This window comes from Hypomesus nipponensis, chromosome 9 (assembly GCF_054491055.1).
Source record: "Hypomesus nipponensis isolate SF chromosome 9, ASM5449105v1, whole genome shotgun sequence".
Lineage (NCBI taxonomy): Eukaryota > Metazoa > Chordata > Actinopteri > Osmeriformes > Osmeridae > Hypomesus > Hypomesus nipponensis.
In genome coordinates this window covers 8,717,810-8,742,500 of record NC_140369.1, presented here as the reverse complement: position 1 = coordinate 8,742,500, position 24,691 = coordinate 8,717,810, and the positions used below count along the sequence as shown (strand labels likewise).

Below are 24,691 nucleotides of genomic sequence, written 5' to 3'. Positions count from 1 at the left end.
AGTTCATTCAGGCCTTGGTAGTTTATGCAGACAGAGGTAGTTTATATAGATGGGGGTTAGACAGGCTCATTACTCTGCAGTATATATGAGGCAGGGAGTTGGTGTCCAAAGATTCAGTATGTGTAGCCATTGGTATTAGAAGAGAACACACCCACACACTCCAACCTCAAACAGTTTACACTTTCACCCTCACTGCGTGTGTGCACGGATTGGTATGGTTGGCGGTGTAATCCGACACACGCACGCACACACACACATACACACACGCACACACCATTCCACTATAGTGAGGGGCTTTGTTTTGGCGGCTCTGAAAAGAATGTAGACAAAGCAGACATAATATTTGGATTGCTGTTAGGTCTGTACTGTGTGTGTGTGTGTGTGATATTTGCCATTTGAGGGAGAGAAACAGACTGTGGCTTTTAGGAACAGCTTGGACCAGATGCAGAGGGCTTGGGGGTCATGTGTACCCTTCTTGTCTCCTACCGAAATATGAGCAGATAGTCCCTATCTCTTCCTCCTTCTCCCTCTCTTTCTCGCTTTCACACACACACACGCGCGCGCACACATGAACACCCATTCTGGGAACATGGTCAGTGACTCAAGCTGCAGTTGTAGTGTGAGACAGCAATTATTAGCGACCTAGGAGGCTGGGGAATAGTCGAGGATGAGCCACGATGTACACATATAAGAAAAACATGCAGAAATTAGCCTCTGGCCTCCTCCACTGTCCCTTGTTCTTTTTTATTGTGAAACTGTCCCTCGGGCTTGACCAGTACAACGTGTGTGTGTGTGTGTGTGGGTATATGTGTGGATTCACACAGCTGTGAAGTGATATTCATTCCCGGATACCAAAATAAAAGCAGACTATCTGGTCAAACCGTGTGCGGTGATTTGAAGTCTCATCCCCCCCTCCTCCCCCCTCCCCCCCCTCCCCCCTCCCCCCTCCCCCCTGCAGCCATGTGTCCAGCTGACCTGCAGCAGCTGTGGAAGGACGTGTCCGGGGTGCAGAACGCAGAGGAGGCCATGAAGCAGGGCGAGGGTCTGGACCTCAGCACCAACAGCTCCAACTCTACCTCAGCCTTCCCCAAAGCCATGGCCCAGATCCCCATGCATAGCCTGCCCAACGGACAGAGCCACACCCCAAAGAGAGACAGGTACGCTCACTCACACAACACACTCGCCCATCGTGCTCCTCGTCCACTCGTAGAGGAAGGATAAAGCCATAGCATCGTGGGTCGTATTGGGAGGTGCAGAGGAACATACTAGTGTATACAGACACATCCTACTGTAAGCATGCTGAATCCAGCAGGCAGGCCATCCTCACCACTACACCTCAGCACCTGGTAAACATGGTTCTGGTGTGTGACAGAGATGCCTCCTGTGTGTGTGAGTGCATCTGGCCTCCATGTGCCCTTTACACACACGTCCTCACCTTTCGTTCACACACTCTGTCCATGTCCTCTGCTTGTGTTAGCTCTCACACCTAGCCTCACACACACTGTGCGTGCGTGGGGGGGGGCGGTGTGTTTGCATGTGGGCGTGTGTGTGCGTGTTTGTGTGTATGTGTGTCATACTCAGGTGCAAATGTCTCCGAGCTCATTTGATATGAGGTGTGTGCAGATGTTGTGAGGAGAGAAGCGACACTGATAGTAGACTCTCAGCCTGGTGTCAGTATGACAGGAGGGTGCCTGGAGAGAGTGTGAGGCAGGGGAGGAGGAGAGAAGATGACAGGGGGAGGACGAAGACAGGGGGGAAAGAAGGAGACGGAGGTCCAGCAAAGAGGGATGAAGGAAGGAGGAGGATAGGTGATAGGGCACGAGCGTATGAATGTGAGAACTGAGAACACTGACCCACAGCAGGTGACCAGCTGAGTGTGCATGTTGAGAGTTTCTGCGTCTGCCCATGTGACCCTCATGGGCTGTTTCCATCTTTAAGAGCCAGACTGTTTGAGTGGATCTCCTCCTTCACCAAACCAGACAGTGGAGATGACCACATCTCCCCCTACTCCAAAGGCAGCCACCTACCCAGCAGCCAGTGAGTAACACACACACACATGCACGCACAGTCACACGCAGAGGCAGCTGTCTTGGCACGGAGCTCAAAGCCCGCGTTTCTGGCTGAGCCGTGTTAGCGCAATGCTAACATGCTAGTAGGGAGGCATGTAGGGGTTAGTGGAGGATCGGGCTGTAGCCTAGCCTGCTACGCTACGCTAATGCATGGCTGATGTCGAAGAGGAGAGTGGTTGCCAACAGTTTGTAATGTCTGCAGTGTGAGCTGCTTCTGAACTGAGGGGAGTCAACCACAGCCAAATCAAACGCGTGCACACACACACACACACACACACATACATGCACACACACACACAGCTCTTCTCCAGCCAGCACATCTGACCAGGAAGACAGAAAGAAAGGAAGGAGGAGAGGGGGATGATCCCATCTGCCAGAGACATGGTTTTTGTTAGAAGGCCTTCTGATGTTGATTTGGGAGAAGCCCCATTCCCCGCCATACAAACACACACATGCAGACAGACACACTCGTATAGTACACTGCGACTCGAATACACAGACACACACATGCACAGACACTAAATACACTTATGTAAATAAATGGGGAGACGTCAGTCAGCGGCTCTGGGCCAGGCCTCAACCACATGCACAGCTACTGGGCCTGTCACCACACACATGCGCGCACACACACACACACACATGCACAAAGATATACACACACACATGCACACGCACACACAGAGGGAGAGAAAGAGAGAACCCTCTCTGGACACGGACCAAACCCAGAGCAGCCGACTAGAATATAAGACCTCAGATCCCTCTCTCTCTCCCTCTCTCTCTCCCTCTCTCTCCACCTCACTGTTTCTCTCTCTCACCCACACACACTCACACACACACAAGAGTCGTCTTACCACAAAAGAACAACCAACACACAACGGCGTCCGTCTCCAATCAGTCATGGCTGGTTGGTTCACTGCCTAATCTATGTCAACTCCTAAAAAGTAGAACACACACACACACGGACACACACCAACTCCTAAGTGAGGGTTCAGCAGAAACGGAGCCTGAGAGGAAGCAGATGGGTCAGTGTGTGAGAGGCTGGGCTACTGCTCTCCTCACCACACAGTACGGCTTCTCCTGCTGCTGGGGTCTACCTGGACTGGCCTAACCAGCGTCTCTCTCTCTCTCTCTCTCTCTCTCTCTCTCTCTGTCTCTCTCTCTGTCTCTCTTTGTCTCTCTCTGTCTCTCTCTCTCTGTCTCTCTCTCTTTGTCTCTCTCTCTTTGTCTCTCTCTCTTTGTCTCTCTCTCTTTGTCTCTCTCTCTTTGTCTCTCTCTCTTTGTCTCTCTTTTCTCTCTCTCTCTCTCTCTCTCTCTCTCTCTCTCTCTCTCTCTCTCTCTCTCTCTCTCTCTCTCTCTCTCTCTCTCTCTCTCTCTCTCTCTCTCTCTCTCTCTCTCTCTCTCTCTCTCTCTCTCTCTCTCTCTCTCTCTCTCTCTCTCTCTCTCTCTCTCTCTCTCTCTCTCTCTCTCTCTCTCTCTCTCTCTCTCTCTCTCTCTGTAGTCACGAGGAGCATGCTGGCTCCCACCCTCTCTACGGCCATGGAGAGTGTAAGTGGCCGGGCTGTGAGGCTCTGTGTGAGGACATGGGACAGTTCATCAAGTAAGTCAACAGTTAACGTTAGCTCCAACGCTAACTTCCCTGACACGTGTGTGCATTGTGCACTCTCCTCTATGTATATAAATGTATATGTATGTAAATGTTATTCAACAAAAATGATTAGCACAGCTCGCTATAGTATCACAGCCATAACAACATGTCAGTCATTTGACTGCGAAAGTGATCTGTCACTCATACAGCATAGAGCAAGACAGAGTTGCCTAAATAATTCATCTGTTGCTTTGTGTTACATCAGATTCAATTGGTTACACGTGTACAAACACACACATGCCCTCTCACACACACCATACCACTGTTGGTATTTTGTTACTATGTGCTTCTTCTCCATTATTCTCGAGTCTCCTCCATCCTTCCACCATTCCTCAGCTCTATGTTGTTGGCTGTGGAGAGTTATGTTCCAAACCATTATGAAACCACATCAAAGTGAGAGTGTGTGTTCATGTTGCACCAGCTAAAAAGACAGGTCAAGTCACCTCGACTGGCTCAGTGTGTGTGTGTGTGTGTGTGTGTACATGTCTGTAACCTCACTCTCCTGTCACTAGTTGATTTGTGTTTTACTCCCAGAGTTCTTTGCTCTGGAGGGTCAAGCAAATTGTTTCCACGCTTCGTTAGCGGTTTACTTAATTAGCTCATCTCCAATCAGAGCTCTTTGTTTCCACTGCGATAGCAGAGACATCAAACAGCCTCCCCTTCCCTCCCTCCCTCCCTCCACTCCTCTCCCCTCGCTTGCCTCCTCTCTTTTCTCCGCTTGCCTTTATCTCCCTTTCTTGTCTGTTTGCCAGTTTGGAGTCTTTGGGGACAGTGTGTGGAGTGGGTTTGAGGGGAATGAGTTTGTGTGTCTGAGTGAGAGCAGGGGCTTAACCATGCTCATGTGAAGGAAATTCATTGTCTTGACTATTTCCACTCTACTGTGCACATAAGCACACATAAACTGAAATTGTGAATAGGTCCGTCCTTATTGTCCAGTCCAAGCAGATAAACTGGTCCGTATTTTAGACTTTAGTTCTGTGGGTGCATTCCATCCCGGACACAATTCAAAATGCTAGCATGCAGAAACGCACTCTGTCGGAACCCCTCTTCCTGGATCTCCAGCATGACGTCTCTCCTCAGTTTCAGCCTCAGTCCCGGCCTCCAGCCTCTAGGGGGCTCTAACCCACAGGGACCTCCCTACATAGTGCCCTACATAAGACCAGCCCTGACCGGTTAATTACAGGAGCATTCTGGACTAGCACCAGGGGAAAATCTATTCATATTCCAATGTAAAACATGTGAACACAGATACACACGCACACGCACACACACACACACACACACACACACACACACACACACAGACTGATTGAGAGTGTTGTGAGGGTGATGGCAGTGGACAGTCAGATCAAAGCTTGAGGCAGGCTGGGAAAGTTTGGAGAGAAAAGCTGTTGTTTGGTGTCTCATTTCACATAGCTCCAGGGCAGATGGAGGGGGAGAGAGAGAAGAGAGGGAGGGAGCGAGGGATGAAAAAAGGAATCAGTGACAGATAATGCCGTCAGTCCGACAGTGTGCTTCCCCGCAGTCAGCCTTAGTCATCACCAGGGAGACACTCCTCTGGTTCCAGCTTTCTTCTCTTGAGCTGTGATCTCTCCTTCTCCCTCCTCCCCCGCTCCTCTCTCCTGCCCCCCCCCCCCACCCCACTCTCTCTCTCCGTCTCTCTCTCTCTGTCTCTCTTCATCTCTTCCATTCTGGTGGAGTACTCTGGCTGTGGTTGTGTGTATGTGTGTGTAATGTGGCCTACAGTCTGCTGTGTGAGGACTGAGGGGAGTAAACAGAGACTCATTGTCGGGATGCACGAAAAAAACGAAGCCTGCTACTGTTTATGACCCAGCCACAGCAAGGAGGGAAACAGTGAGAAAGAGTGTGAGCTGGAGAGAGGCATTTTAGGGAGTAGAGGAGAGTGTGAAGGAGTCAGGCAATGGAGGGGAGCGAGAGAGTAGAGAGAGAGAGAGAGAGAGAGACAGAGAGAGAGAGAGAGACAGAGAGAGAGAGAGAGAGAGAGAGAGAGAGAGAGAGAGAGAGAGAGAGAGAGAGAGAGAGAGAGAGTGAGGTGGAGGATTAAGGGAAGAAGTTGTGAAGAGTGGAGTGAGCTCATGTTTTTGTTATTATTATCCTGCACTTGTGTTGAGTCGTCTATCTGACTGGATTAGCCATGCCATGACATCACTGTTATTGTTTCATTTCTCCTCCTCATCTGATATTGCCCAACTCCCTGGTGTCTTAAAGCTATACACACACACACACAATCAAACACAAAGACACATACAAAATTGTTGACTTAATGGGCTGTATCCAAAGAAACATACAATCTAGCACCCTAGAAGTTCACGGCTGAGAGTTTAAAAAATATACACATTTACACAAGCACACACACACACACGCACAGGGCAGTGAAAGGAAAGCTGCAAATAACTCCATCGATGACATAAGGCAGGGAGGGAGGGAGGGAGGGAAGTGTTAATGAGGGTTGCTGAGGGTGGGGGGGAGCCAGGGGTTCTCTGGGAAAGATCAGAAGGTCCAGCGTCCTCCCACAGCATAGGAAATAAACAGCGCCACCATTTAGACTTATCACACACACACACACACACACACCCTCTCTCTCTTTCAAGAAGTGTGAGATTAGACCTTCTCTCCCTGCGTGCTTCTCTGATAACACATGAGCTCATATCCAGGTGCTTCGCTCACAGGTCATGGCCTTAAGAGCAGAACACTGAAACATAAACATTCACACACACATGCACACACAGCTGCTCCAACTCCTGCAAAGAACACGCTTAGCTTGCCTCTGTCCACACAGGACAGTCCAGTCCACTCTCAGTTGTTAGATTGTCCAGGAACTCAATATTGTGGAGGTTGTAGTGTGGTCGTTTCTATTTGCGTCCGTGAAAAGACCATCTTTTGAAGTTGCCAGAATACTGGAAAAAATAAACAGCAAACCCTCTGTCTCTCCCTCTCATCTCTCTCTCTGCCTCTGTTTCTCTCTCCCTCGCCCTCCCTCCCTCTCGACTCTCTCTGTCTCTCTCTGCCCTGTGTTGGCCTGTTGTGTGATGGATATCCTGTGTCTCCTCTCTGTCCCAGGCACCTGAATAACGAGCATGCTCTGGATGATCGCAGCACTGCCCAGTGCAGGGTCCAAATGCAGGTGGTCCAACAGCTGGAGATCCAGGTGAGCTTATTACACACACACACACACACACACTCTCTCTAACTTGTCTGAGGCAGGGCAGAGTTTAGAGAAAGCACTGGAGCTTGTAATTTGAAAGAGGCGGTTTGGAAAGAAGCTGCCATCACCACCCCAATTATACAAGTTCTCTACTGACGAAGGGGGGGGGACGACGACTGGGGAATAGATGAAGGAGGCGGGGAGGAGGAGGGGAGGAACTGGAGAAGAGATGGGGGAGGAATTAGAGAGGAGGAGGGAAGTCCTGCCTCTAATGCAAAGGACCAGGGTAGTACTTCCAAAAGAAATCCCCCCTAACGTGCACACACATACTGCCCCCCCCCCCCATCCCAACCCCAAGCAGCCCAGCCAAACCCACAGTGTGTGTTGGGGGGATTGTCCAGTGTTGTTCCCAGGGTAAACAACGTTTATCATGGTCCCTGAAGGCCCGCTGGGGAACACAAAGTGACAGAGAGGCAGCCTGTGTCACATCCCATCAGGACTTAGCTGTCACTTCCCGCTCCCCCTGCCATGTCACCTCAGCTGGGCACAGACATGGGCAGCAGCCCACCGCTACAGCCCCCTGGTCTACCACCTACTGTACACACACACACACACTCACATACACACTCACTCACACACAAATAGGGCTGGCCTCAATCTGCAAGCCTACAGTAACAACTCCCTTTTTTCTCTCTCTCTCTCTCTCTCTCTCTCTCTCTCTCTCTCTCTCTCTCTCTCTCTCTCTCTCTCTCTCTCTCTCTCTCTCTCTCTCTCTCTCTCTCTCTCTCTCTCTCTCTCTCTCTCTCTCTCTCTCTCTCTCTCTCTCTCTCTCTCTCTCTCTCTCTCTCTCTCTCTCTCTCTCTCTCTCTCTCTCTCCCTCTCTCTCTCTCTCTCTCTCTCTCTCTCTCTCTCTCTCTCTCTCTCTCTCTCTCTCTCTCTCTCTCTCTCTCTCTCTCTCTCTCTCTCTCTCTCTCTCTCTCTCTCTCTCTCTCTCTCTCTCTCTCTCTCTCTCTCTCTCTCTCTCTCTCTCTCTCACACACACACACACAGTTTGGTACTCTAGCCCCTGGCTCCAGTGAGGCAGCTGGCTGACTGAGCTGTCTCTCTCAGTGGAGAAGAATTGTTTCCACAGGCTACACACCGTAAACACACACGCTCACACGTCCACAAATACACAAACAAACTCACATACTCTCAGGATGCAGTACTTCCACAGGCTACAGTGCAGCGGCTCCCGTTAAATGGCAGTTAACAATGTCAAACAGGGACAAGTGCGTCTGCAGGGCACTGTGTGTGTGACAGAAAGACAGGGAGTATGTGAGGAATCATTAGGTGTTGGGATGGGTTATTCCCTGCCTGGAGTGTTTGCTATTGTGAGACAGTATGAACACACATAAACACACACACACACACACACACACACACACACATTAAGCCACTGACTGAGGGGATGCCAGTTCACATACACACCCACCTGCTCGTTCACACCCATCTGGAAATAGAAGCTTTCTGTGATGTACTCCTGACAGCTCTCTAACAGTGATGCAGTGTGACTAGTTTGGGATGTGAGGGAGAGACATGAGTGATAGACCAGGAGAGACTGTAGGAGAGAGACCACAGTGATAGACCAGGAGAGACTGTAGGAGAGAGACCAGGAGAGACTGTAAGAGAGAGACCTCAGTGATAGACCAGGAGAGCCTGTAGGAGAGAGACCACAGTGATAGACCAGGAGAGCCTGTAGGAGAGAGACCACAGTGATAGACCAGAAGAGATATGAGTGATAGACCAGGAGAGACATGAGTGATAGACCAGGAGAGACTGTAGGAGAGAGACCAAAGTGATAGACTAGGAAAGACTGTAGGAGAGAGACCAAAGTGATAGACCAGGAGAGACTGTAGGAGAGAGACCAGGAGAGACTGTAAGAGAGAGACCACAGTGATAGACCAGAAGAGACATGAGTGATAGACCAGGAGAGACTGTAGGAAAGAGACCAAAGTGATAGACCAGGAGAGATTGTAGGAGAGAGACCAGGAGAGACTGTAAGAGAGAGACCACAGTGATAGACCAGGAGAGACTGTAGAAAGTACCCTCCTTGTCATCCTTTGATATGCCGCTCCACCTGTTTGAGTAATGATGCCTTGGGTTTTCCATTCCATGTTGTAATGATATCTAGGGAGAGTAATTAAAAACCCTGTGTTTGTCTGTGTCCCAGCTGGCAAAGGAGAGTGAGCGACTGCAGGCTATGATGACCCACCTGCACATGCGCCCTTCAGAGCCAAAGCCTTTCAACCAACCTGTGAGTACACACACACACACACACACACTCACACATACAAACACACACACTCACACACACACACACACACTCTTCTCTACTTCTACTGAAGTGTAAACATGAACAGGGCATCACATTTTTGCATTGGTGTTTATGTGCTTGTCCAGTCTCACTGGCTGTGTGCGCCCTCTATTGACCAGTGGAGAAAGTACCCCCCCCCCATACACACACACACACACACACTGCTTTCTCTGAACACAGCTCTGCTCCGACAGCGTGAAATCACAGGCCTGAACACTGAAGCTCAACGACAGTTGAAAGTACAGTACAGAGAGAAAAACAGAGACAGAGTAAAACAGGAAGATGGACAGAGAGAACGGCAGAAACAGAGAAGTAGACTGACAGACAGACAGACAGACAGACAGACAGAGAGAGAGAGAGCGAGAGAGAGAGAGAGAGAGAGAGAGAGAGAGAGAGAGAGAGAGAGAGAGAGAGGAGCAGGAGAGAGAGAGAGAGGAGCAGGAGAGAGAGAGAGAGAGAGAGAGAGAGAGAGAGGAGCAGGAGAGAGAGAGAGAGAGAGAGAGAGAGAGAGAGAGAGAGAGAGAGAGAGAGAGAGAGAGAGAGAGAGAGAGAGAGAGAGAGATTGTAGTCAGCAGCCATCAGCTGGTGAAGGATGGAGATGTGTGTGTCTGCCGTCTGGCAGGGCTGTTATTAGGTATCTAATGAATATTTCATTATTCAGATTGACGAGGAGTCTTATTAAAATATGAAGATGTTGAAATTAATTGTCAATTAGAAGTAGAGTGTCTTAATTTGAAGGAATATAAATGGTTACAGTGGCAAGGCAGGATGTGTGTGTGTGTTTGTGTGTGTTTGTGTGTGTTTGTGTGTGTTTGAAGACAGTCACAGGGGATCAGCTGTCATTAACACCAAATGGGAAATCAGGAAGAGGTGTGTCTTGTCATCATGAAGACACGCCTCAGGGTCAGGGATTGGAGGAGGTGGGGGGAGGAGGAGGAGCATGTCGAATGGAAACAAAGCTTGGCTCCAATGAAGAGGGTTGTACTGTTGCCTTGGTGACATGGTGGTGGTAGCGGGGCTAATGAAGTACCTGTTAGACAGCCCAGCCCCCCTCCACTGCTACTACCGCATCACCCACCCCCCATCAGCCTCTCCAGACTGGCACACCAGGGTGGGGACTGGAGGAGAGACAATGGCATAGGGAGAGGAAAAGAAGGGGAGTGGGAGTCACATACACACACACACGCACACACACACACTGATTATGGTTTTAATTAGCTTTAAACTAGCAACCCAGGAAAGACTATCCCAGAGAGACAGGGGGACTGGTTTCCTCTATGTGTGTGTGTGTGTGTGTGTGTGTGTGTGAGAGAGACAGAGAGAGAGAGAGAGAGAGAGAGAGAGAGAGAGAGAGAGAGAGAGAGAGGGGGGGGGGGGGGGGAGGGAGAGTGAATGTATGTGCAGTTCTGCCTAATTGGGCCGAACCAGTCCATGAAGACTGCAAGCCACCACAGAGTGGCTGTGTGTGTTCCCATCTCACAAACATGCTGCAGTGTGGTTGTGTTTTTATAAGCTCAGGGTTAATTGCCATCAGTGAGGTGCTGTGTGTGTGTGTGTGTGTGTGTGTGTGTGTGTGCGTGTGAGTGTTTGTGTGCCTAAACTGAAGAACCGTGTAATGTTACATCTCCCAGGACTGTTCCTGGTCAGATTAATCTGAGGTTGACTTGCCGCCTGCTTCCCTGTTGGTGTGTGACTCCTCTCCTCTCCATCACAGCTGAATCTGGCATCCAGTGCTTCTCTGCTGAAGCGGGAGAGTGAGGCCTACCCGGAGGGCCTACCTCACCCCCCCACCTCGGCCGCCGCCCCCATCACCCCCCTCCGCCAGGGCCCCTCCGTCATCAGCTCCTCCAGCCTGCACACACACTCACACTCACACACACACGGCATCGGACCCATACGAAGGCGCAACGCTGACAAGTTCTGCACACCCATTGCCTCAGGTATACACACACACACTCGCACCCACGCGTACCAGTATGCAGTGCCCACTCAAACACATGCACAGCCACAGACATCAGGTCTAATCTGTTGTGTTCTCCTGTGTAGAGCTGGCTCAGAACTGTGAGTTCTATAAGAATGCTGATGTCAGGCCCCCATTTACCTACGCCTCTCTTATACGCCATGTAAGTTAGTCTCTCCTCTCCTCCACTTTGCTTTCTTTTCCTCCTTTCCCCTCTCTTCTCTTCCCTTTCATCCTCCTTCCGCTCTTCTGTCCCCTCTCCTGCCCTCCTCTCCTCCGCTTCTCTCCTTTCTTCCTCCTCTCCTCCCGTCTCTCCCACAACTCCTCCGTGGTCATCTCCTCTCTTCTGCCTTCCTCTCCACTGTTCTTCTCTCTCCTCCTCCTCCTCCACCATACTTTCCTCTCCTCTCCCCTAATTTCCTCTCAACCACTAATATTATTATTTCTCTCTCTCTCTCTTTCTAGGCTATTCTTGAGGCTCCAGACAGACAGTTGACTCTTAATGAGATCTACAACTGGTTTACACGAATGTTCGCCTACTTCAGGAGAAACACAGCCACATGGAAGGTGAGTCCGCATACTCACACACACACTCACACAAACACAGACACACACACGCACACCCAGTGTGTGTGTGTGTGTGCGTGTGTGCGTACTCACCTTCCATGTGGCTCTGCTCCTCTGTTCACACAAGGCAGCACTAGAGGCTGTGACCAGCTCGTCGCGGAGGCCTTTGAGACTTGAGTGATTTGCCAATTATGAGCAATTTCTGCTACATATGACTCACCCTCTCTCAGCTCCTCTCTCTCCGCCATCCCTCCATCCAGGGCCGCTTGTCCTCTCTCTTCCGAAGAGTTCTCTGAGCTCCAACACAGGGCCTTGGAGACGGCCCCACTTACCCCAGCGGAAACACACCTCACTATCACACAGCCTCATTACCGAGTCACACACACACTCACACACACACACACCTGGCCTGATCCTGCCATTGTAGGTGGTGACCCATTTCTACGGAAACCTCCCGCTAATTTGAGTGTCAGTTCCTCCAGAGAGAGGGAGAATGAGGAAGGGAGCAAGAGGGACAGACAAGAGGAGGGGTTAGGATGGGGGGGTGGTGGCCCAGCTCCAGCCTTGCTAATAGCCTTGAACTGACGAGGAAGAGGAGGAGATGGGGGGGGGGTTGGGTGGGGGTGGGCAGTAGGGAGGCAGACATGGAGGGAGAGAGAGAGAGAGAGAGAGAGAGAGAGAGAGAGAGCAGCCAGGAATATCTTCACCTCTTCATCTCATTTTTATGGAATTTTAACTATTAATGGCTGCCACTGCTTCCTGTCCTTATGGACCTCCAGACCTTTAAATATATATCTATGTATTTATACACCAGGCAGCGCACTATTTATATATTGGATCCCAGTGGCCGTCTCTTGGCCTGGCCTGTATTAAATATGAGATGTATGTCCTTTAATAGCTGTGTATATTTCATAAGGAGAGCAAAGGTGTCAGAGAAGGGAAGTCATTGATCAGAGAGAGAGAGAGATGGAGGGGAAAGAGAGAGCTAGAGATGGACAAAGGGAGGGGTGGAGAAAATAGAACTTGAGTACCTCTTCAATCCTGCAAGGTGCTTAACGTAACTGGCTTTTGAAGTGTTGCAAGACAGGTAGAGTTGTCTGTCTGCCTGCCTGCCTGCCTGCCTGTCTGTCTGCCTGGTTAGCTGGCTGACTGTCTAGCTGTCTGTCTATCTGTCTGTTTGTGTGGCTGGTTGTCTATCTGGCTGTCTGGCTGACTGTCACTGCCTGTCTGTCATTTGGGCTGTGAGGGGGATGCATGTGCTGTGACCTGCTGTAAATGGCTGCTAATGTTTTAACTTGAAGAATTAGGCTTTCATCACGGAGACAAATGCAAATAGGACTGCAATAACACAGACTGTGTGTGTGTATGTGTGTGTGTGTGCACTGTTGTGAACAGCACTGTTGGGGTGGCGGGCAGAGATTGGGGTCAGACTCATTTACAAAACTTAGCATCACGGCTCGGGGGACTGAGGTGTTGGAGGGGCTGGGCTGATTATGGCTTGTGTAATTACGTGTGTGTGTCTATGTGTTTAAGTGTGTGTGTGTGTGTGTGTAATTACGGTGAGGAGTGATGCGCCCATCGCCTGTCCCTCCCTCCCAGATTAAAACAGCGTGTCAGAGAGAATATGCAGGATTTAATTATAGACGAATTAAAATTGGTAATGAAATTGGGCATGAACAAACTACAAATAGCAGATGAAAAGGGAGGCCTGTCCCAGGGGGAGTAAGACGCAGATTGTGGTGTGTGTGTTTTTGTGTGTGTGTGTGTGTGTGTGTGTGTGCGCTGGCACGTGTGTGTATGTTCGCAGATAGTGACTGATTAGAGACATTTGGAAATAAAGAACCACTGGTGATGGGGAAGGTCTTATTATTTGAAAGCCAGAATTGTGTCTGTGTGTGTGTGTGTGTGTGTGTGTGTGTGTGTGCCATCAGAACACCGTTAGGACAGAGGGGAGCTTGATCAGACATCAAACGGCTTATAGCCGGTCTTTATGGCCACATCATTTTATGATTAATACAGTACAGTGTGTATGAATAAACAGGCATCATGAAATCATTTTTCTATAGGGTTTCTATGGATTATGATTTGTGCTTTTTTGACGCATCTCTCTGGTTGATTCTCACCAGAATGAAGCTGTTGAGTCCAGATTGTCTTGTGTAATGTTTCTTCATAATGGCCAAGTTCTACTGTTCTGTCCCTGTCCCAGAATGCCGTGCGTCACAACCTGAGCCTGCACAAGTGTTTTGTGCGAGTGGAGAATGTCAAAGGAGCTGTGTGGACTGTTGACGAAGTGGAATACCAAAAGAGGAGACCACCAAAGATGACCGGGTAGGCACGCACACACACACACACACACACACCGATCTCTCCTAGATGCTGACAAGGCCTAGCTGCTGTGATGTGTGTGTGGGGTTATGGATGCTGGCATTATTATTGCTATAAATGGGCCTCCTATTATTACCAAGTGGATGACTCTAGCCTCAAATAAATGCTGCCGGCTTTACCTCTGTGAGTGTGTGTTAACATCTGTGTGTGTGTGTTTCTCTGTTTGTCGACACCATTAGTGAGCAGCTGTGTTTGATGCAGGGAGAAGTGAGGCTTGTTAGCGTGTGTAAACAGATGTTCTCTGCTCTCGCCAGAGAAACCAAGGATAATTACACACACACACACACACACACACACACACACACACACACACACACAGGCACATGTATATTTGCAGCATCTGTTTACAGTGTGCATGTGTTTTGGCATGTGGCAAATGTGTTTGCTTCATCTGACAGTGGGGTTTGGCCAGGGTGACTCCTTAGCGCACATGTACTGAATATTTCTCTCTCTCTCACTTTCTCTCTCTTTCTCTGTCTTTTTTCTCTCTCTCTCTATCACTGTCTCCCTCCCTCCCTCTGTCTCTCATCGTCTCTGTCTTTCTCAAGGAGTCCTACTCTGGTGAAGAACATGATTTCAGGCCTGGGCTTTGGCTCCCTAAATGCCAGCTACCAGGTGAGACACACACACACACATGTGCCATCGACCGCAAAGACAACACACACGTGCACATCACACACCAGTCACAATCAAGGGCAGTAATGTCAGTTTTGTCCTATAATTAGCATGCTCCCTAATGACTTCCACACACCCTTTTGGCCCTCTCATAAACACTCATACAGCGCTTCCAACACGCACAGACACACACGGACAGGTATGCTCACACAAGACATTTTAAACTGAGATGATTTATAGTATTTGTCAATTAAGGTCACTGCATTAAATTATCACCTGTCCTACAAAATCAATCAGAGAGGCACTAGTACACACAGTCTCTTTGTTATCCTTCGCAGGGAAGTCTCTGTCGCACACACACACACTTTACAGGAGATCAGAGTGCAGAGCAGGGCAGAAGCTACAAGATGCATTGGAAAAAGTCTTGTGTGAAAGTGCCCCCTAGTGGCAGCTTTGCCCTGCTCTTGAGCACCTCTTATGCCAGTGGACTTTACAGTAGATGAACTCACACAGGACTAGAACTTTCTAAAGAACTATGTAGAATGTGAATTATAGTTGTACTGTATTCATTGTGTGCGTGTGTGTGTGTGTGTGTGTAGGCGGCCCTGGCCGAGAGCAGTCTGTCCCTGCTTAACAGTCCAGCCCTGCTTAACCCATCGCCTGCCGCCAGCCTCAACATGCTGCATGTGGGCCACGATGACGTCAGCTCCACTGTGGAGCAGGTCAACAGCAACGGCAGCTGCAGCCCCACACTCAGCCCTCAGCAGTACAGGTAACACACACACTCACTCACTCACATACACACACACAGACTCCCAAACACACCTACTCCCTTGAGGAACATTGTGGCTGATCTCCCATGCTATGCTTGATGCTGATTGGTACTTCTCTGTCTCTCTGTCTCTCTGTCTCTCTCTCTCTCTGTATCTGTCTCTCTGTCTCTCTGTATCTCTCTCTCTCTCTCTCTCTCTCTCTCTCTCTCTCTCTCTCTCTCTCTCTCTCTCTCTCTCTCTCTCTCTCTCTCTCTCTCTCTGTCTATGTCTCTCTCTCTGTCTGTGTCTCTCTGTCTGTATCTCTCTCTCTGTATCTCTCTCTCTGTATCTCTCTCTCTGTATCTCTCTCTCTCTCTCTGTCTCTCTCTGTCTCTGTCTCTGTCTCTCTCTGTCTTTCTGTCTTTCTGTCTCTGTCTCTGTCTCTGTCTCTGTCTCTGTCTCTGTCTCTGTCTCTCTCTCTGTCTCTGTCTCTCTCTCTCTCTCTCTCTCTCTCTCTCTCTCTCTCTCTGTCTCTCTCTGTCTCTCTCTCTCTCTCTCTCTCTCTCTCTCTCTCTGTCTCTGTCTCTGTCTCTGTCTCTGTCTCTGTCTCTCTCTGTCTTTCTGTCTCTGTCTCTGCCTCTCCCTCTCTCTCTCTCTGTCTCTCTCTGTCTCTCTGTGTCTCTCTCTGTCTCTCTCTGTCTCTCTGTGTCTCTCTCTGTCTCTCTCTGTCTCTCTGTGTCTCTCTCTCAGCCACCATGTGCATGTGAAGGAGGAGCCCACTGAGCTGGAGGAGGACTGTCGGCCCATGTCACTCATGGCAGGTGTCACTCAGAACTTGCCGTTGCCTAGTGACGAACGTGACCTGGAGGAGGAGCTTCCCACTGAGGAGCTGGAGTAGGATTGGCCTAGATGGGCCAGAGGGGCGGGACCTAAAGGCTGAATCCCGTTGCCTAGAGAAAAGATAACACCATTAAGAAATCAGATATGAAAAGCCAGAAACCAACAAACAACAACATTGAGAACCTTCAAACAGGGTTAGATGACCTTCGCTACTTACAGACGCAAAAACCAGACTGTGGAGCATTGCTTTATTTCATTTTTATGTTTCTTCGCTCAACCCCCCCCCCCCCCCCCAACTTGCCATCTCTCTCTCCCCAGCACCACACTCCAGAAGATGTGTACAGGCAGAGACTCTAGTTCTGGGTGGATAACCAAGCCACACCAACCCTAACCCCCCCCCCCCCCCCCCCCCAATCCCTGCTCCTTGTCGGGCCTGGGATATTCATTGTGTACCACTTCAGTATACGTACAGGCGTGTGTGGGATGGGGGAGTAGAGCACGGCACACACACACATCACATCATGTGTATATATTTTACAACAGTCACCAGGGGGTGTGCTGTGTACCTCTCGTCTTCTTTCCCTCTGATTTTATCAATAGTTTTTTTTTTTTCGTTTTTTGGGGGCTTGAAAAAACTGCTGGGCTTTGAGATGGAAGGAAGGACGGCGGAACATTCTCAAAGATTACCTCAAATCCGCTCACACACTTTGACTTAACTAACTTCCTGAAGTCAGTCAGTGATCTGGGGGAGACTGAGGCTGTCATGGCCACGGTCCTGCTGGCACTCAACAAGACTCTCAGAGACATGTTTGGCACCCTACTTCTTTATCAAAGAAAAACAGATTAAAATACCCCCTCCTCCCTACGCACACATACATACACTCACACTCCCCCAACTAAAAGCCCAACTTAAAGAGACAACATGTGCTTTCCTCCTCCTCCCTCTCAGTCTGGGATGGAGAGATGGGTGTAGAATGCTCAGAAACAGAGAGAGGGTAAGAGGGAGAAAAAGAATGGAGGGAGTGTAAAACCAAGAAAACAGAAAATGATGGAATATAACAAAAGTGTGTGGTAGCTTTGTCATTTCCGCTTCTATTTGACGTTATTATCTTCATTTTTTTTCCTCTGAGAATCAGTATTTCACGGTGGTGTTCTGTTTCAAATGATCTTTTATAAGAATGTTTTTGTATGTTTTATTTACTCTTCTTGTTCACACCATTCCAAAATAGTGAAAGAAAGAAACCACAGTATTGCCCCAATAATTCCCACTAACTAAAGCCCATTCAACCAACGTTCATCCTCTATCCTCCCACTATCCACCCCCTAACCTACCCTCCATCTACCCTCCCTGCCCTATACAGCCTCTTTCTACCGTCTATCCCAACGGAGCAGCCAGGACTGAGAATAGCACTTAGGATTGAAAAGTCACCATTATCCAGACTCTTCATTATTCATCTTTTTGTTCCTTTTTTATTATTTTTTTAATTTGTTGTATAGTTAGTTGAGAAACATCAGCTGTGATACCAAGCAATGCTTTAAAAAGATGATATTACTGCAGTCAGAGAATACCTCATCCCACAAAGGTTCTGCCTGGAACTGTGTCCAAATTGTTAAAGAAAAAAGGGGGAATTCTTTCTGTGGGACACCAAACATGGCAACTCTGCTCAGTTTCATTTCAAAGTTCTATGGTTATAATAGTTACTGTGTAGAAGCTATCTGCAATTCACTGTGTGAGTTTGTGTCAAAGGAATAGCATGTGAGATTTAATCTTTTTTTTTCCTCCTGTAAGCATAAAACATTATCTTTCCCTCTATACAGTGCCATACCAAATTTTACAAATTATTTTAATGTAATATCTGCTTTTTCTTCTCCCGTTTTTGTTTTTGTTACAGGTAACCAAAGAAATGTGTAGTAAACCAAATACCCTGTAGTTTATTTTTCCCCTTTTGAGTTTTTCCTCATAAAGAACTGGCCAAAAGACTAGGAACCAGGAGGATGAAATATCATTGTATTATCACAGAACTGTTATGTTGAATTGATTCATTAGAGTTACATTTACAGCGCTGATCGTTCTAAAAACCAAAGTATGAAATGTTTAAAAACAAATTGGTAATGCTAAAGAGTGTATACATAATTGGTGACAAACAACTCACATTCGGTAGGCCATGGTAGAAGCATGGTAAAAGGCTAAAAACAGTATAAACCAACATCTTGCAGTTCCTTTGATGAAAGATTGAATGCACTTAAGATGTCAAGCTCTGTCTGTGTGTGTGGCATGCTCACAGACCAACTGAAACACTGCCCCAACAGTATGGGCATTAAACGATGGAACAAGCCCATCATTATCTTACCCTCTTAAGGCACTTGAACACAAAGTGAAGCCAGTCAAAGATGCCACTATCTGGCTACCTGGCTTCCCCTAGGATGCTGTCCTTGTGCTGCAATACAATTTGTAAAATCAACCAATGTTTTTCCAATAAAACAAATACAAATATTTGATTTTGATTGAAAATAGCCCAAACAAAAGTCACAAAAGTAATGTTAATGCTCATTTATGTGTTACTACACAGCAATAGAACAACACGTTTTATATGTTGTTGGTACCAAATGTCTCATCAGCAGGAAAAATACAATGTTTTTCACTTTCATTTCATCACCTTTGATTTGGACGACAAATAGGAAATAAAATGGCAAATTATGTAACTGTAAAAGGAACGCACCAAGGGACAACTGGGGAAAAGATGCTGTCAAACTAACTCTTGCACTTCAGACAGTTTTCCTTTTTAGTAAGGAGGAGTCTTTAAAATAACTTTCTGTTCAAAGTATCATCTTACTGATTTGTAACTAGGAGAGGGACATCTTGCTATGAGATAAAAACCAAAAATAACACTACCTCCTTTTCAAAATGGTTCAATACATAGCCAGTGGGAGACCCATATGTGCACCCATATGAAATATTTCTTTTTCATTCTACTTCAATAATGATAACCAATTATACCAAAACTGTTACTACACATATTGTATGTCTGAGAAAGCTAGCCTGGCTATCTAGACTTCAAAATTCATGTGCTTGAGCCCGAAAAACAAAGAAACGCTACACGTTCCATTGAGTTAAAGATGACTACCTCTCCTAAAACAACCGTTAAAGCGCTCTCTAGTTCTTAAAGTGTGTAGTGAAGTGGTCACCATGTTTAAAAGGTCTACTCTCTGCTGCGTATTATTGGCCGTCTCCCTGCTCCCTATTATCATGGGGCTGTGTGAACAGCCTCCTAATTGCACGCTCTAATTGTATGCGTGCATATTGATGAGCAGACTCAGCTGTGAGCCAATAAGAAACTGGTCGTTAGTGGCAACTCAATGGGGCAGGGAGCTGGTTGTCAGGGGTGATGATGGGCAGAATATATCAGTGCCAGTGGCCTCCACAAACACACACACAAACACGCACACACACACATTAGTGGTCGGTCGCCACGCTTCAGCAGCCTGGGGCTTGACAATAAGACAAAGCACAGCTTTACTATGGCTGTGATAAAAAGACAAGCTCCCTGTAACACACACACGCACGCACACTCATCCACACACTTTGTTGTACTAAGGGACCCTAATTACCAGCCAAAAGCACCAGAGGTGTCAACGACAACTTCAGTATGAGTGACCAATCTCAGTCTTTGGGCTTGTTGCCACAGACTTTGACTAGTACAGATCCCTCCCTGCTCCAGCCAGCCCAGTACCAGGGTGAGCTGGGCCCTGGGTCCACCAAGCCCTCCCTGCTCCAGCCAGTCCAGTACCAGGGTGAGCTGGGCCCTGGGTCCACCAAGCCCTCTCTGCTCCAGCCAGCCCAGTACCAGGGTGAGCTGGGCCCAGGGTCCACCAAGCCCTCTCTGCTCCAGCCAGTCCAGTACCAGGGTGAGCTGGGCCCAAGGTCCACCAAGCCCTCCTGCTCCAGCCAGTCCAGTACCAGGGTGAGCTGGGCCCAGGGTCCACCAAGCCCTCTCTGCTCCAGCCAGCCCAGTACCAGGGTGAGCTGGGCCCTGGGTCCACCAAGCCCTCCCTGCTCCAGCTGAGGTGAAGCTCAGAAATCCAAAGACAACACAGAGAATCACCCACACCACAAACACTCGTACAGACAAGACACTGAGAGTAATAACACATGCTTTGAAAGGAATTTATTACTATTATTATTGTTATCCAAACTCTCACAAAGAGGAACTGCTGCATTCAGTAAATAAATGATCTTTGACTCTTGTGCTTTAAGGTACACCTGTAAACAAACCTGTTTTATAAAGATGTAAAATGACATTTGTTGATGGTGTCAGATCACCATAAAACACTTCTGTTCTTTCTCTGGCTTCGCAGGTATGATGTATTATTGTATATTAACGCTTGGCTTCTCTCTCCAGGGCATTCTTTCTCATTTTGTCTTTTGGATTTTCTTTTTTCTTTTTCTTTCGGCTCCTGTTTAGCAATTGTAAAGCTTTCAGCTCTGATTCTTATACTGTATTGCTAATGCTGAAGTGTATGTATTTATCATATTAAGTGCTGCAGGTATCTTGGTTAATAGTTTTGTTTGTTTTCCTTTTTTCAGTTTCTTCATAAAACGTCTGGGACGCTGATTTTTTAAGTGTATTATCTCTAAAAAAAGACAAAAGAGTGAAAGTTAGATCAGTGGTTTAGGTAACACCTGTTTGTATATTTATCTTAGCTAGGTCTATTTTGATACTTTTTGTCTCTGTACTGCATTTATGCATTTTTAAGGAAAGAAAAAAACATCTGAAAACAAACTAAAAAGTTAAATTGACTATGTATTGATACCTCAGAAGGACTTTTCTCAAAGACAGGACCAAAACCTCAGAAAGGAAAGAGAGAAAGAGGAAAAAATGAAAAGAGAATATGTAGCCCCTCTCTTGCTTTTAAAGACGGAGCAATGGAAAGTGTTGTTGTTGGTCCTTTTAGGTGCCAATATGTGTCCCTGACCCCTGACCCCTGACCCCTGAACCGTGACCCCTGTCTTTCCTGTGCTGATCCCTCATCCTCTGGGCTGTCAATCACCTGCTGTCCAATCAAAAGCCTTGTTTCACACAGTCCATAGTTTTTAAACAAATAAAGTTACTTTTAAATAGCCCACCTCTCATATCTACCTAGCCTGATCAACAGACTATCCCACAGTGTCATACCAAATGAGCTAGATTAAAGGCTTTCAGAGATGTAGTTTGTCCTCTGTCTACCAAAGGCGTTGTGAGCGACTATAGCTTATCCCAAACACATCAGCTAACCACTCGCCACAACTGAAACTGAACTGTAACCAAACCACATCCAAACTCTCTCATTCTTACTGACCGCCATCACAGATAGCCATCATTCCTCCTCCAACTTGAGTGGCTATCATTCTATTGGCTGACCAGGGAGATGGTTAGACCAACCCTACTCTGTGATTGGACAGCTCGGGGGCTTATGACGAGGGGTAAGGGTCTTTTGAAGGGGAGCGTTGCCTGATGGTGTTATTCAGTTCATGGCCAAAAAAAAATGGAACTACCACTTCAGCTCTCCTGTGGGTGTACGTTAGGAATGTGTGTACATTTTCAGCAGTGACTCTGTATCCTTATTTAGTTTCCGTTTACCTGTTTACCTCTCTTTATCATTTGATTTTGGTTCTGTTTCTTATTTTTGAAAGTGTGACCCAGGTGAAGGGTTGTGGGTGGGAGTAGTTTCTTGAGACAGTTGACCTTTGCCCTTTGACCTTTGCCCTTTGCCTGGGTGGCCATGTAATGCCAGTCACTGCCCTTTCCTTCATGCTGTATAAAAACACACATATATCTGTGTATTTGTAACCTGAATCTTCTTGTGTCTGTCCATGCAGACAATAAAAAAACTGTACAGTAGGTCTAGTTGCATGTAATCTGTACTAATTATTGACAATGGCATTATAAAATGCAATAAAATACTTATTACACTGTCTGATGCTGTGTCTTGGTGGTGTGTTTTTTATATCACTTTTTTACTGTCTAATGATCTTAATCAGATAACACAGGTCTAACTGTTCACCTTGTGTACTCAGGAGAACTGCCACCTGTACAGCTGGACTATGGCATTTCATTATGTTGATATAATTGCAGGCGGTGAGAAGAATTGTGTCATCCAGAGTCCTGTGTCATCACAGTGTGCCATGGCAGTGGGGGGAAAGGGGTCAGAGTTCACCTGCTGCTGCTGCTGTGATACAGAAAGTGTCCACCAGGAGGGGTAAACAAACCAGACAACAGACGAGCAACACATAAACAGAGAGGAGCCAGACAACAAACATACAGAGACAGGGCCTTGGGCTTCTGACTGGGCTCAACAGAAATCAGACCGTACACTCTTTACATTGAACATTCGACCATACAGAGAAAGGATCATATTGTGACTAGTTCACTCCGCAACCCAGATTATGGCTGAATGGTACATGTCTGTTCAAGGTATTGACTCCAGACTAAGAGTCTATGGCAGGATATGAGGAGATGGAAGAGGTGTGTATTTCTCATGTCTCCTTTTCTGCCTTTCCACTTCTCTTTATCCATCTTTACTTCTCTCCTTCTCTCCCAGGTTTGAAATATGCCCTACAGCTTATCTTTAAACCTGAGCTCTGCAAAGTGGATGTGTTGCCACAGGGAGAAAAAATGGAAAAATGGTTGACTGTTTTTGGAAAGTTGAAACTTTGTTTAATCTTGTGCTTTTAGTGAACTTTTCTGTTCATCCCCAGGGAGGAAATGTGCTCTTGACAGTTAAATCCCTGTGACATTTGGTTTGGGAGAAGCCCCGACATACGCATTTGAAAGTCATACACAGAATCATACACACAAACTCAGACATACACACATGAATACTTTAATGCCATATGCATACTAAACAGAGTATGTCAGCACTATACTCAAGGTGAGCAAAGGTGCAACACAACACATTGACTTGGTAATGTAACGTTCAGCAAAAACAGGTAACTAATTGGTATAAAAGTACAGACGACACACTATTACGTGGAGAGAGGTACAGTTAAAGAAAAAACAGTGTGTGCGCGTGAAGAACAGACATATTTATGTGTGTGTGTGCATGCAGTATTCTCCCTGGGCAAGCTGTTCTGAACAGAGAACACTGAGATCCAGACAGACCCTCTGAGTCACACGGTAAATGTACCGACCCAAACCAGAACCGCTCTGAACCCTCTCCCTCGATGGCTGGGGCTGGGGCCGGGGCTGGGGCTGGGGCCGGGGCTTTATTCCAAACTTTCTGTTGACTCACTCAAACCAACTTAGCACACTGTTTGTATTGTTGTTGGGACTTTGGAATCTGTTCAGGAGAAGAGGCCCACCTTACACCCAATCACAGGGTTTGGCCCTACATTAAATGATCATTGCAAAGTACGAAAACTCGATTTAAGTGTATTAACCTTAGGTTAGTTGATGTAGAGCATAGTCTCGTTTTGTAACAACAACCTGGAATGGGGTTAAATACTACAGGTCTCCTGATAGTGTTTCATGTCCCTACAGGTACTGTCCCTCTAATGAATTATCATCCCCAGAGTCCTTCTGACTGACGGAGAGAGAGAGAGAGAGAAAGACAGAGAGAGAGAGAGAGGGAGAGAGAGAGAGAGAGAGGGGGGAGAGAGAGAGAGAGAGAGAGAGAGAGAGAGAGAGAGAGAGAGAGAGAGAGAGAGAGAGAGAGAGAGAGAGGGAGAGAGAGAGAGGGCCCCAGCTGCAGAACAAAAGCATCTTTGTGAGTGATTGGAACCACATTTTCACCCTCCTCCCTCTCTCCTCTCCCAGCCACGCAAGACCGTTCAAACTCACTGAAACAATCAGCGTCAAAAGTTTAGAATAATACTCTGAAACCTCCCAACAGATATCTGCAGCATGTGTGACTGCACCCCTACCCCTATACCCTGCCCCCTTCCTCTCTCTCTCTCTGTCATCCACTCTCACACACACAGAGCCCCACTTTCAATCCATTCCTCAATGTTTTGGACATTCAACCTGCCAAAGTCTCTCTCTCAATCCCTCCATGCCCTTCTTCATCTGAAGGGTGTTGGTCTGGGCAGGTCTGGTTGTGTCAGACTGAACCCCATGTCCTGCTACAGCAGGGCAGCTGCAGGCATGGCCGGGCGACCTGCTCCCTCTCCCCTCGCTTTCAGAGAGGAAACCATCCCAGGCTTCAGGGACCTGTCCTGTCAGCCCTGCCCGGGGCCCACGGCTGGCCTGTGCAGCTGAGAGGGGCTACGTACAGCTGGGATGGTTCTTGCGGCGTAAGCGTTTCATGTTGTTTGGATGAAGGGATCCATATCAGGGTCACCCTGACAGGGTGTCACTGTG

General features: G+C 47.7%; 1 protein-coding gene across 2 annotated transcripts in view; it reads left to right on the top strand.

Moving 5' to 3' along the window:
- Positions 1–22,310, top strand: part of foxp4 (forkhead box P4) — a 91,724-nt gene extending 69,414 nt beyond the window's left edge. For both annotated transcript variants that reach the window (XM_084704821.1, XM_084704822.1), the window contains 13 exons: positions 959–1,157; positions 1,939–2,037; positions 3,568–3,666; positions 6,796–6,883; positions 9,093–9,176; positions 10,951–11,176; positions 11,283–11,359; positions 11,662–11,763; positions 13,970–14,091; positions 14,697–14,763; positions 15,363–15,535; positions 16,266–16,549; positions 18,248–22,310. In XM_084704821.1, the coding sequence (XP_084560947.1) occupies positions 959–1,157; positions 1,939–2,037; positions 3,568–3,666; positions 6,796–6,883; positions 9,093–9,176; positions 10,951–11,176; positions 11,283–11,359; positions 11,662–11,763; positions 13,970–14,091; positions 14,697–14,763; positions 15,363–15,535; positions 16,266–16,413 (1,484 nt within the window). In that variant the 3' untranslated portion in view covers positions 16,414–16,549; positions 18,248–22,310. The remainder of the gene's footprint in view (positions 1–958; positions 1,158–1,938; positions 2,038–3,567; positions 3,667–6,795; positions 6,884–9,092; positions 9,177–10,950; positions 11,177–11,282; positions 11,360–11,661; positions 11,764–13,969; positions 14,092–14,696; positions 14,764–15,362; positions 15,536–16,265; positions 16,550–18,247) is intronic.
- Positions 22,311–24,691: the final 2,381 nt, after the last annotated feature.